General features: G+C 36.4%; 1 protein-coding gene across 1 annotated transcript in view; it reads left to right on the top strand.

Moving 5' to 3' along the window:
- VWA8 (von Willebrand factor A domain containing 8) overlaps window positions 1-12,882 on the top strand; it is a 199,800-nt gene that overhangs the window by 108,368 nt on the left and 78,550 nt on the right. Inside the window, exons 25-26 of the mRNA XM_087759030.1 lie at window positions 1,930-2,135; window positions 9,340-9,491. Coding sequence (XP_087615156.1) covers window positions 1,930-2,135; window positions 9,340-9,491 — 358 coding nt within the window. The remainder of the gene's footprint in view (window positions 1-1,929; window positions 2,136-9,339; window positions 9,492-12,882) is intronic.

Here is a 12,882-nt window from a genome sequence, read left to right as displayed (position 1 = left end):
CTTTAATAGAATTGATTAATAGAATGACTGTCTTTATCCATTAGATTTCATGTGGAGAAGGGGTCCTTATGCATATTGATACTTTGTTTCACATAAGACACTCAGGGTGAGGTTCAGCTTGAAGACTAACATGTAAATTTACATATCTTAATAAAAGTGCTCAAACTTGCCCTGAAGTGAACAGCTGTATGTGGTCATCTGTGTTATAACTAATTTGTTTTATGAGACCTGGGCAAGCACAGCAGGCAGACAAGGTTACAAGAAATCTTTGTTGATGAGCATATATTATGTACAAATATAGGAAAAACATAAGCTGTAAGCAGCTTGATACCTGACATCAATGGTTAACACAACTGCTCACCATTTTTTTTCCCCATATCAGACAAGCCACAGGCCAGGCACTGTCCTCGTCAATACAAGAGATGGGAGCTTGATGGATGGTTCTTTTCTCTCCTCTCACCAGTGGAGCCTACTGTCTTTTTTTGGTGCTAGCACTATGCTACCTGCTTCTTAATCCTCATTAGCTTCTCCGTGCCCATGGCTGTGTGTGATAGGCCTTATTAAAATATATATATTTAACAAGGTATTGAATTATTCTTACTTTCAAGTAAGGCTGTCCAAATTTCACATCAAAATTTTTCATATCAACAGCAGCCTCATTTCAGAGAGCTCGTCGTAGGTCCTAAAAATCCTATGTATCAGCAAAAATTCCCCACGCCTTCATCTCGCAGCAAAAGCAAGAATTTACATTGCGTAGGGGCAAGTGATGAAGATTTCACTGGCCTGTATAGTCCAGTGTTAGTCTAAGTGGGCCTCTGGCAAGGCTTTGGCAGTGTTACACCAGGGCTACGAACTGAATAGCCCTTCCAGACTCCACTGACTGTTACCTGTCTTAGTTTAGCCATTTATGTGCAGGCACCTTAATTTATGTGTTTTTACCTGTTAGCTTTGGCCATAATGCTTATTCTGCAAGAAATAATAATGTACTCATAAAAGCAGATGCAAACCCAATTCCGTATTGCATGATAGCTTTTTGTTTTCCAGATGTAGTTCCCAGTGAATGGGGATTCTGTGTCAGAGACTCATTGGCTCTGAATTTCACCCAGCTGTGTTGCCCCAAGTTGTTTTAGTATAGCCTATTTCTTTCTCATTCCCTAATTTCCCTCCTTACATGGACCCTTTAAACAAAATTGATCATCCCAGCGTTTTTGCTTTTGTCCCACATGGCAGAGGCTTGGTTGAGGTTTTGAGGTTCTTCATTGTTTTTGTTTTTCAAGCATAGGGGCTCTTCTGGTTTTAATCCAAGTCCTTTTTCAGCAGGATCTGATCATGCTTCTGCAAAGTTTTGTACAACTGTTAAAGGACTCTTCATGAATGAACTCAGTTTTATAGATTATATGATTGGGACCAATTTAATGCAAATATATGGGAAGAATATCTTGCCAGATTTCTTACCATACTTCAAGACAGGCAGAGAGAAAAGATAAGTCCAGTATTTCCTCTAGACCTCTCAATTGGGTTTGCATTAGGGCATTCCTGCATATCAAAATTTCTCTGCATCCTGTGGTGTTTTGAAGGTGTTCGCAAATTGGTCCCATTCAACCTGTTATTCTTTCTTTAAACCTTTTTTCTTTTCATTTTTTCTGCATTCAACTCATGTTTCTCCTTGAAGTTAATTTCTCCCTTGTTATCCCTTCATTAAAATGACAGGAGAGATCTCCATGTTTCCAGGAACCTCGATGTTCTTCATAGCAAGTTTGTCCTTCACATTTTTCAGAGTAGTTTTTTCTTGTTTTGTTTTAACAAGCAGGTACTCAGCATCCTCTTGAGCCATTGCTTTTGCATTTAAGGTGCTGGATGAAACTTAAAGGGGCTGTTGTGATGCTATCTCTTTATAAATTACTTAACGGTATGCTTTTTTTCTTTTAGGGGACATTTTTAGTTGCCATGCTGTTGATAATCCCAAACCACAGTCTGAACTGGCTATGCTTAGACAATATGGTCCTGATGTTCCAGAGCCGATTCTTCAGAAACTGGTGGCTGCTTTTGGAGAACTGAGGAGCTTAGCTGACCAAGGAATTATTAATTATCCTTATTCAACTAGAGAAGTTGTGAACATTGTAAAACATTTACAGGTACAGTACATCAGATTTCATTGAAAACTTGAGTTCATCACTGCTAATTTTTTAATGCTTGAGGGTTTTAGAAAAAGATGCAGTTATTGTTCATGTATTTTTATTTCATTTTTTATGAAAAGTTTTGTATTGTGAAGGAATCATTGTATTCAGATGTTCAGATAGTCTGAGGGTAAGGAGCGCAGATGTACACAGGCAGATATTTTTTCTGTGCGTTTATTCATAGATATAGAAAATACCTGAGAGTCTGTTTTTCCACTATGTGAGAAAATATCGCATTCATACTGTGAATACAGTATGCAATGTTTATACTAGCCTACATTATAAAAATTCCATATTTGGCTTACAGTACTTCCAGAATAATGCAACTTTATGCTGCTATGGAACTTTTGGTTTTAATAATTTCCTGGGGGAAAATGGCCCCGCTGCGTAACAGTAATACATCACAGATGGAATTTTTCCAAGGAAAATGTTAGATGGATAACAACTTAGCAAACAGGTATTTAGGAACCATGATTGCTTCCTACACACATTTTAACTGCAGAATTGTGAATTCTGATTTAATGATGTTTATTTTTTAAAGGTCACAGTAGAGTCTGACTTCTGTGTTTATAAATTGAAGGATACTTTTTGTCTAAAGTATTTGAAAGATAAAGTATCTTAATGCTCTTTGAAATAGCAATGCTTTTATTTTGTTCTGTTTATAATCATAAAGTAGGCAATTTATTAATTTATAGAGTATTTCTTGAATTATTGAATCCTAGGTTGAAAAAAAATTAATGGAAATATTCTAATTATAATTACATTAATATAATTTGTCATAAGTTCTTTGGCCTACTGTTCCTGTGTTTAACACTGCATAGTATAACAAGGTTGCATGATGGTTTTGTGTTTGTGCTCGTGAACGTATTCAGATATATTCACCCATATACACAGACATTTAGATCCTGCAGCTTAGAAATACAACTTTTAAAAATCTTCAGTTCATCTAGATTTCTGGGGAGGATAGATTTTTGTGCTCCGCACTCTCTAGGGTGCAACGAAGTCTTGAGACAAAGTAACTTGGTGCTACTATGATATCAATAATATAAAGAAAGAATAATTATATCTTTATAACTTTGTACTAAGGGTTAACAAAATTCAGACCTAAAAGCTGAGGAATCCATCCAAATAAACATGTAGACAGAGTATTTCATTAGGATCCAATACCAGTTGATAGGTATTCGCTTACCAAACTAACAGGAAAATGGACCATGCTGATAATATCACTGATGTCTTTAAACACACAGTTACATTTGAAATGGAAGTGGGGAAATTACAAACTTGAGGAACAGCTGCTGCGCTGCTGAAAAGCTGGTAGTTTAGCGTTTTTGTTAAATGAACTCCTTCCTATCTTCATACTCTGGCTGTTCCTACCTTCCATCCTAACCTCCTTCCTTCATCTTCTGTCCAAGTAATCTGAAGGTCGCACTGTCTTCTGTCACCAACGGGTGCAGAAACATATGGACTTAATTCTTTTTTTCTTTGAGTGTGAAGAGTATCTAATTGAAGATTGGAAGAGCTGCATTGCTAATTGTCTTAAGGGCACTTACTCTGCTTCTGCTCCTTCACATAAACCAGATTAGTATGGTCACTTCAGCCTGGGCATTGGGCACAGATCGGCGGGGAAGTTTCCCATCTGCTAAGTTTTCACCTCTTTCAAAGTCAAACGTAAATATCCAAATAAATCTCCAACGTGCAGCTTTGATTTCTTCTGTAACGTTTGTTTTCAAGATCCCAGTCTCTTTGAAAGGATGCAACGTTCTTGTTTACTGTAGCTTGTTTTTCAATCTGAATAATAAAAAGGCTGGGAGTAGCCAAATGTAAACAATTAATATAAACATAATGGTTATTCTAAAGTAAGAAGCTTTTAGGTCTTCAGGTAGAGAAAAAGGAGGAAGGAGGGAAATGAGTCAATAAAATTGCTGGTCCTTAGGAAGGAAGGAGGGAAGTTAGTCATGTTGTTAAACAATTTCCCTTACAGCAGGTCCACAGCCCCACTCTCTTTGTACTATTGTGTTGATTTCTTTCGCATAGTTTTGGAATTTTTTGCTTCTGCAAAAAAGAGTTGGTTGTTTTGGAGAAAAAATTGCTGTTGATTACTGTTATCCAAGAGAGCATCAGGGCTAGTCAGTTAAGAGAATATTCTGATTACTGTGACATCAACATATTATTAGGCTAACCTCTGCACTCCGATTAATTATGGTCTTCAATGTATAGGATTGTGCCTACAGTGTAGTTACAAGAGCATCTTCCCATAAAGGTTATGCAAGTAGGGATCCCATAGCAATTTAGTTGTAGCTTAGACACTGCATTCAGAGCTAGGTTGCCTCTATACTAACTAAGGAAAGGGTTTTTTGGTGAAGCTTGATATACCAAACTGGTTTGAAGACCTAAAACTGCGGGCATAGGGAAGATTGTCTACTGTGGCTGCCTAACTTGGTTGCTGCACATATTTCTCCCCTTGTATAGGGAATTCGGGTCTTGCAGATCTACATTGCAGGTGACCTGAATATAGCCTTTTTGTCTCCCTCATCTGCAGTTTTCAGATTGTGTCAGATGTCAGAAGTATTGATGCTAGTAGTGGCTTATGGGCAAGCTGAGCAGCTCTGCTCTCACTCCCTTGCGTTACCATGTGCTGCCCGTAACTGCCGGTGTATGCTGTGACTGCTTCTCTGCAATCTTATGTACAAGTTTTCACAAGACCTTTCGCATGTTGTTTTGCAGAGTTCAGGTTCACCCGATGTCTCTGGTAGATGCTAATCAGGCAAGCCTCGTTAGTCTAGCTAAAATGGAAATAGCTTTTCTACTAACTCTGTTTAGTTTGGGAAAGCTGAGATTTTTCTGATAGGCCTTCTTTCTTGTTTGTATATGAGATTGCTTTTTAATAGTAGGCACTAGTATAACAGTTTTCAACCAGCAAATGTCTAAAGTATCTTCTGGCCCTGAAGTCTACTAATCATCAGACTTTTAGGCCTGTTCAGTAAGCTTTTGTACTAAGATAGTACTTTTTCTCTGTTCGGCCTATTCTTGAAAGGAAACTAGGCTTATCAAATCACAGTTGGTATCCCTTTCTCTCCTTGCTGCCCTGCTCACATGAATAACCACCTTTTACCCTTTTGGCCAACCGTGGTGAATCTCAGTTACCAGTTTTCAAAGATAATTAGATTTCTGCTGGTTTAATCAAAATCAGTGGCTATGTGACAGAGAGGAACAGACTGAAATTAGTATCCCTGTGAATGAAAAGGCAGCGGGAGAATTCAAGTGTTTTGCTTGGCAGTACCCACTAAAGACATGAGCACTGGTTAATCCATTAGTATTCATGTCGCTCAGGATGAGCCATAGACGTGGTGCTTCTTGCCCTGCTGACAGGACAACTGAGGAGACACGGAGAGAGCTGGCAGTGTGCATTGAAAAGGCATCAGGGCTACAGGGGGAAGCCAAGGGCACGGAGGAATGAGCAGGCAGGGAGAGATCTGTTAGTGTCGTGGGGGCCTTTGGGATGGTGCTGGTAGGACAGGAGATGCGCAGGGATCTGAAGGCACTAGAATATGTAGGGAAGTGAGTGGCAGTGAGTACACAAGCTAGAAGTCTAAAACAAAAATCTGGACTCATTACAGACTGGATACCAGATAATTTGTCACTTTGTTTTCAGGGTAGTGGTAAAAGTACAGTAGACCTCAATGTATATAGCTTATTTTAATTAATATTCTGTATTTTTACTAGGAAACTATTATTTTGCTGATAGCTTTTAAGCAGGCTATAGCAATACATGTACTCATGGAAAGTTAGATCTGTAAAAATAGGGATTTTTCACCAAGCCGAATTCTGTCACAACTCTGTATCAAATAAAGCATTATATATAAATATAAATATAAATATAAATATAAATATAAATATAAATATAAATATAAATATAAATATAAATATAAATATAAATATACGATTGTTAAAAGCAAAATGTATGTTACTTACTATTTTAAAGAATAGCCAAGAATCTAAGCTGTGAAAATACTGAAAATATTCTAAGGTGCACACAGAGGTGTTACTTGTAAGGGGAAGAATCAATGAATGAAAACCAGACAGAGTGATGAGAGATCAATATTTTCTCCAGTAATCTGGTTTTAAAAATCAATAGAAACAAAATGATTTTTTTTTTAAATGTTCAACTCAAACATTCAACGTTTTTGTTTTTTTTTTTCTTCAAGTGAACTGTCATTGCCTTTCTTCGGTAAGCAGTTGTCCAGGCAGTTATTAAAAAGTGGTTGGCTTTGTTCTGATTGAAAAAAGAGAGTTGTGATTTTTTTAATAAGTGAAGTAGAGGGCGTTTTCACAAGTGGCTTGTGTTCAGAACAGGTTTTACTGACAGCAGCAATCAGTTGTACCTGAGGAAATAAATTTTTTATGATGTCCTACTGATCAAGAGGCATGGAACTATTGAGGCAATTCACTGAGGAGAAGGGTATCAATATCAAAAGTTATGCAATGATTCAGAAAACCGTGGACATACTTGGAGACTACAAGTGAAAACCAGATAATATTTGAAGCGCTTGGCCAAGGTTTCTGCAGGGCAGGGCAGGTAAAGGAGTAGGTGGTGAGTGAACAAGAGAGCTTGGTGCCGGTTTGTTGGTTGTGCTGCTTAGTGAGCAGGGGAAGAACACAGAAAACGCAGTATTCATCATCATAAATGTTCTAAAATAATTACTTAAGGAAAGGTTTTGGTTATGTAGAGTATGCAGAATTCTGGACATGTTTTGTTCTTGTTATCAAAAAGAAGACATACTTGAAAACAGATGGAGATAGGGGCCTGCACACTGAGTACTAGGTAGCTTTACATGTTTTTAAACTTAACTGTGATGTACATTTTTATAAATCTGTGGGCTTTTTTTTTTTTTTTTTCAATATGATGTTTACTTTGACTCCAAGGTAAAATTTACATTACAGAAGTTAGTACTTTCACTACTGAACATTGTCAAAAAGTTTTTGCATTTACATTACATGTGAAATGTTTATACAGTCTTTAGTTAGAATAGCGGTTGGGAGAAATGTTATTTTTAGTAACCTGTTTCATTTGGTAAGGAATGGACGTTATAGCCAGGGTGGCACAGGCTGTAGGACAAATTTATGTTATCCCATAATAACTTGTATTTTGCTATTCTGTAATAATGCAGAACTTCTAATAGGTTCTTCATTGACAGGTTTAAAGAGCAGGACATAGTTTAGTGTGCTTTTATACCAACACTAGTACTGAAATATTTTGTGGCATGTACACCACAGATTAAAAAAGGTTTGCACAAACCTATTTCTAGCAGTGGTATTCCATTCTACCACAGTAACTAGCTAATTTCAGTATTACTTGTGTCATGGATATTTTATTTCAGAGATTATATTATTTATTAAGTTGGGAAAATATTGAACTCCTGACTAAGGCTGATGTTTGATTAAGAGTATAGGACAAAACATTTATGAAAATCTTTTTTCTTCTGGTTTAGTTTTTATTTCAGGACTGAGTTATATTTATTTTTAATGCTTATAAAAGCATTTCTCTGACATTTCTCTTAAGTCTGGGTTTGAAGTTATTTGTTCCAGCCTTGCTCACTAATGGGGAAAAAACAGATAAGACTTCCAGCTCCCTAAAATACTTCTTCAACATGTTTATCTTCATCACCTTCAATGTGTCATTGTGAGATAGGGATCCATGTCCTGGTGCAAAGGTCTGATATTTGAATGAAAGGCATATGAAGAAAAAGCGAGAAGTTTAAAAATAAAATAAAAGATTCTTATTCCTGTCTCTTGCAAAAAAAAAAAAGGTAAAATAAAGCAGTGGTGGTAAAATATAGTAATATATTTTAGTAATATATTTTATAGTAATATATAGACATATAGTAATTAGGTGGAGGGGGTATTCTTTTTATTTACAAGAGTAAGATGATTTTTTTCAGATGTGTTATTTAAGAGTATCTGTGACAAGGCTCAGTGACTTAGATGCGTTAACACGTTCAAGTTAAACAGCTGGTTTTATCAATGGCAAATTAAATTTTGTACATTTTGTACATATGTACAATATGTATACTGTTTAAATTCCCTAAATGTACCTTTAAAAATAAGCTTAGTAGAGTCTGAAATTACGGCTACATCCATTAAGGTCCGTGATTACTGGCATCTGCCTTAATTTTAATGGGGACAGGTACATATTTGCTATTGGAGTTTCAGGGCAAATCAAAAGACAGTGGAAGTTACTGACTAAGCACTTGGAACCAGTTTGCAGAAAGGCTAAGCCAGCTTTTGACACCTATAGTGTCTTCTGCAGATACCAAAAAAAAAATCATCTTCATTTCAGCTTATTCCTACTACATAAGTTTAATTGACTGCTCAGTCAAGGCTTTTAAGTCTTGCTGGCTTCTAGGTCTTAGTGGGAAATGAGAGGCAGGAAAATGTGTTTTCTTCTTGCAGAAAAGCAATAATTAAAAGGCGTGGGCAGATGTGAGCGTCTGAAACCTGGAAGAGCACATTGGCCTTAAATCATCACTCTGTTCAATAGCAAAAGTTTCCTTTGTTGTAAATAACTAATGCAAGTTTGATAAACTGTTTTTCCTTTATGTACACAGCACAGTTAGTAATTTTCACTAAGAAAACAAATGTTTGTGCATCTTAAGTGAATTTCTGTTTCTACTAAAATCCATCATGACCTAAAGTCATTTTTAGTAAATAAACACTGTACTTCTGCTTTTCTGTATTGAACGTTAAGAATCAGAATTCTTAAATTAATTGTATAGTTGAATGTAAGGGTATATGTATTTGTGCCAGATCTTTACGGTTAGCAGAAAGCAGTTCCAAATTTTAAAAATACGTTATTATATGTTCCAGTGATTACACCATCTTGTTATGTGTATAATGAAAATAATTCTTTAAAACATGAATGACGTTGAATATTTAAATCATTGTCTCTTGCTTGTTTGTTTAATTCAGGTTTAGTTTCAGTAACTTCATTCTGACTTGAAGCAATGTACCTCTGTTCTGGAAACTAAAAAAAAGATGACTTGAGCACTTGTCTAAGTTGAGCAAAGTTACTGTTATAACTATTCATTTTAAAAGTATTTAATTATATGCTGTAGCTTAACAGATACTCAGTAAAAGAAATTTGGGGGTCTTTGTTTCTTCACAGAAATTTCCAACTGAAGGACTGGCAAATGTTGTTCGAAATGTATTTGACTTTGACTCCTACAACAACGAAATGCGTGAAATTTTGATCAGCACTTTGCACAAATATGGGATACCTATTGGAGCAAAACCAACCAATGTACAGCTGGCCAAGGAGTAAGAATAACATAAGATATATATTAAGAAGACAGGTCTCATATTCACTTTTTAGTAGTGTGTTATCTTGCTGCTAACTGATTTAAAAACAACCTGAAATACTTGAAGTCAATCCTCTGGTTTAAATTTATATTCCTCCAAATAAGTTACAATATAAATTACTTTATGATAGAGTATTTGCTTATTACTAATATTTAATCTTTAATGTCTATGTACATATTGATAATTTGTATGGCAAACAGATATATATTAATAAAGGGAAATACTTGTTTCTTCTCCCGTGTTTTTAACTGAATTGCACCACATTTCTGTCCTGTTATTTATCACCTAAATCAGTAAGAAAAAAAAAAAAAAAGTTGTGGGATTTTGTCTTTGATACTCATAAAAGGCTCTACAAAAATACTTTTGCAGAATAGGGCAATGCATGTATGCTCTAAGAACCATTTTTGTGTGTGTCTGTATATCACTATTATTCTTCCATTATATTAACAGTTGATATGTTACACCATATACTTTTTCAGAGGTTAGAATCAAAATACCTTTTTTTTTTTTTTTTAAAGACTGAACTTAATTGTGAAAGAGATTTGACTCATTCATCTACAATTCACAGATAACAGGCTTAAGTAGATCATATTGAAAAGCAATTAGAAAACTTACCCTGGCTTGAACTCTAACACATAATTTATTTATGGAGAAACAAATATTTCCCTTTCATGAAGAAAGCTTTATGGATATATGGAAAATTGAGTTTTCCATGGGACATATTTCTTTTATATTTGCTAAGGAGGAACTGGTTCTTATGACACGATGTCTTGATATTAGGTGTCCGTGTCTAGGTTTCTCCTGCTGGAGCACCACTCTTATCACATCTAACATCCTACATATAACTATTAAAAGAAGATTGGCAGTATAATGACTGTGGTGTACCTTTTCATTTTGATGACAGAAGAATCACATGCCTAGGGACCCAGTGCTTGAGCAACTACAGTGCCTGTCAAATTGACAGTACACACTTGAAACTCTTGCCATAGTTTCTTTGGTAAAAGTCAGTTGGTAATTTCTATTTTAAAGAATTATGGCATTTGTCATAGTTTTTGAGAAATTTTCACTTTATATAATTTTTAGGAGTATTAGATGTGGGTTTACATGGGTGGATTGGAGAGGACTCTTTAGTAGTGAGAAGACCAGAGGTTTAGGAAACATAAGAGGAAGACTGCTGTAAATGGGAACTGTTCAGTCTAGAAGTGAGAAGATAGAAGAAAGATCTGATCATTTTGAATTAGGGATAATCACCTGATCATTTTGAATCCATCACTGAGGTTTTATGGGACAGGTTACATCAAGGATGACAGACTTACAAGACCTCCTTCACTTGACTGACAGCTATGGGCACATACAGTGTGCACTGAAGGCAGAGAGGAGGAGAAACTGCAGGAGCAGTTCACACACAGTTGATAAAAGCAACTTTTTCTTAGATCTCACCATGCAAGACTGGGACTAGGCTCACCACCTGGCTCTGATGATCCAGCAGTCTTTGTCTCAGTATCTCACTTCCATCCACCACAGCTGGCATTTCAGATTGTCATACTGCTCCATTCCAAGACAGCCTTGCTGTTGATCATGGGATTTAACCCTATGGAGCTTGTAAGCCACAGGTGGATCACCTTGAATTACACACACATCTTTCAGGAATGGTTTAGGCATAGTTGCTTCTGCCTTGGGGTAAAAGAACATCTAGATAATCTGTCCAAATCTGTTCCAGCCGGTATTGCAAGCTCACATGATGGACACATTGAGGTAATTGGGTATGGTGTTTGGACCACTGCAGAAAAGGTTCTCCCTGAAGCTGCTACGTGTTTAGAACTAGACTACTGACCTCCTCTGTATTGTTTTCCAGGAATTTGAGAACAGGGTAACAGTGCTAATCTAGTCCATCCCACTTCCTTCAGAAAAGATGCAAGTTAATCTCATACCTTCTTATCTGATTTTTGTTGTGGTTCATGCCTGAAGACCTTCAGAGATGGAGTTCTGTAACCTCCCAAAGCAAGTCAGTCTTCTTCCTAAATATCGTTGCCATTAGGAAGTCACCTTTAGACTAAACACATCCAGTTCACTCAATCTTCCCCCTTTTTAAGGCCTCTGGTTGTTTTTGTTTGTTTGTTTGTTTGTTTTTATGCTCCCCCTCTCCACTTTATTCGTGTCTGTCTTTAAGCATTGTGCGTGAACTGGGCAGGTTAGATTCTGCTAGAGCTGAGTAGAGTAGTATGAGAGTATAGAATAGAGAAGTATTTCATGCAGCAGTCCCTTTTTAAAAACCCCAGTATATTTGCGTTTCTTGCAATGTTTAACTCATGTCTAGTTTTCTAAACATGAACCTCCAGATCCTTTCTGCAGAACCCTGCATAGCGCTTACCCCGTCTTCACTGAATGTAATCAACTTCTTCCATGCTTACCATTTTCTTACTGTATTGTATTTTTTCAGATTGGTGCTCTAACTTGTCAAGATCACTTTCAATTTTAAGCTTGTTTTCCTACCTGCTTATAGAATCATAGACTCATAAAATAGTTTGGTTTGGAAGGGACCTTTAAAGGTCATCTAGTCCAACCCTCCTGCAATGAGGAGGGACATTTTCAACCAGATCATAGTCTCTCACAAGATGGCAATCTGAAGGTTTACCAGGTGTGATTTCTACAGTGTCCTAGTGACAACAGCATACCCCCACAGAGGTTCACTTCTGTGTTCCAGTCTTAATTTGCAAGACTGTCAATACTTACTAGCTAGCATAATAAGTTGCTCAGTGGTTCTATTAAGTAACGTGAAAACTAGGATAATAGTCCAAACCTGTTCTGCCTGAGGATGTTAGTCATACCTGCAGCAAAATCATTGCTATTGATAAGAATACAAATCCTGTGCAATTAAAAAGTTTTGCGATACGGAAGCATTTCTAGGAGATTCTAGGACAGGAAAATCATTATACTGAAATGCTGACTCCTTTATACGGGTACGCTCTGGCATGTCTTGGATCAAACAATTTGTGACTCTTTATTTTATTTTAATAAGCTTTGGAAAAGTCTGTCACCTATTACTTAATCTAAAAGAAAATAAATTCTGAATAAATCAGAATTATTTAAATTGCTGTTGAAACATAACTGCTGTAAATGTAGGAACAAAAACATGAAAGACATGAGCAACACACTACAATACAGGGTCTCAGTAGAAGGAACTTTAAGGGTTCTATTCAGCTGAAATTACAGGGGAAATTTAACAGTTGGTACCAGTGAACCTTATGGGAACTTTAGTTTAGGCTCCGGAATTAATATATCTAATCTTGGAAGGAAAGATTAGGTGGTGTCTAATGACCATTTAGAAAATAATTCTTGCAGTAGTTAT

Source organism: Nipponia nippon, unplaced genomic scaffold, assembly GCF_047370975.1.
Source record: "Nipponia nippon isolate SJK-2023a ecotype South Korea unplaced genomic scaffold, ASM4737097v1 scaffold_2, whole genome shotgun sequence".
NCBI lineage: Eukaryota > Metazoa > Chordata > Aves > Pelecaniformes > Threskiornithidae > Nipponia > Nipponia nippon.
The sequence above is the reverse complement of the archived record's forward strand: the minus strand, read 5'-3'. Positions and strand labels throughout refer to the sequence as shown.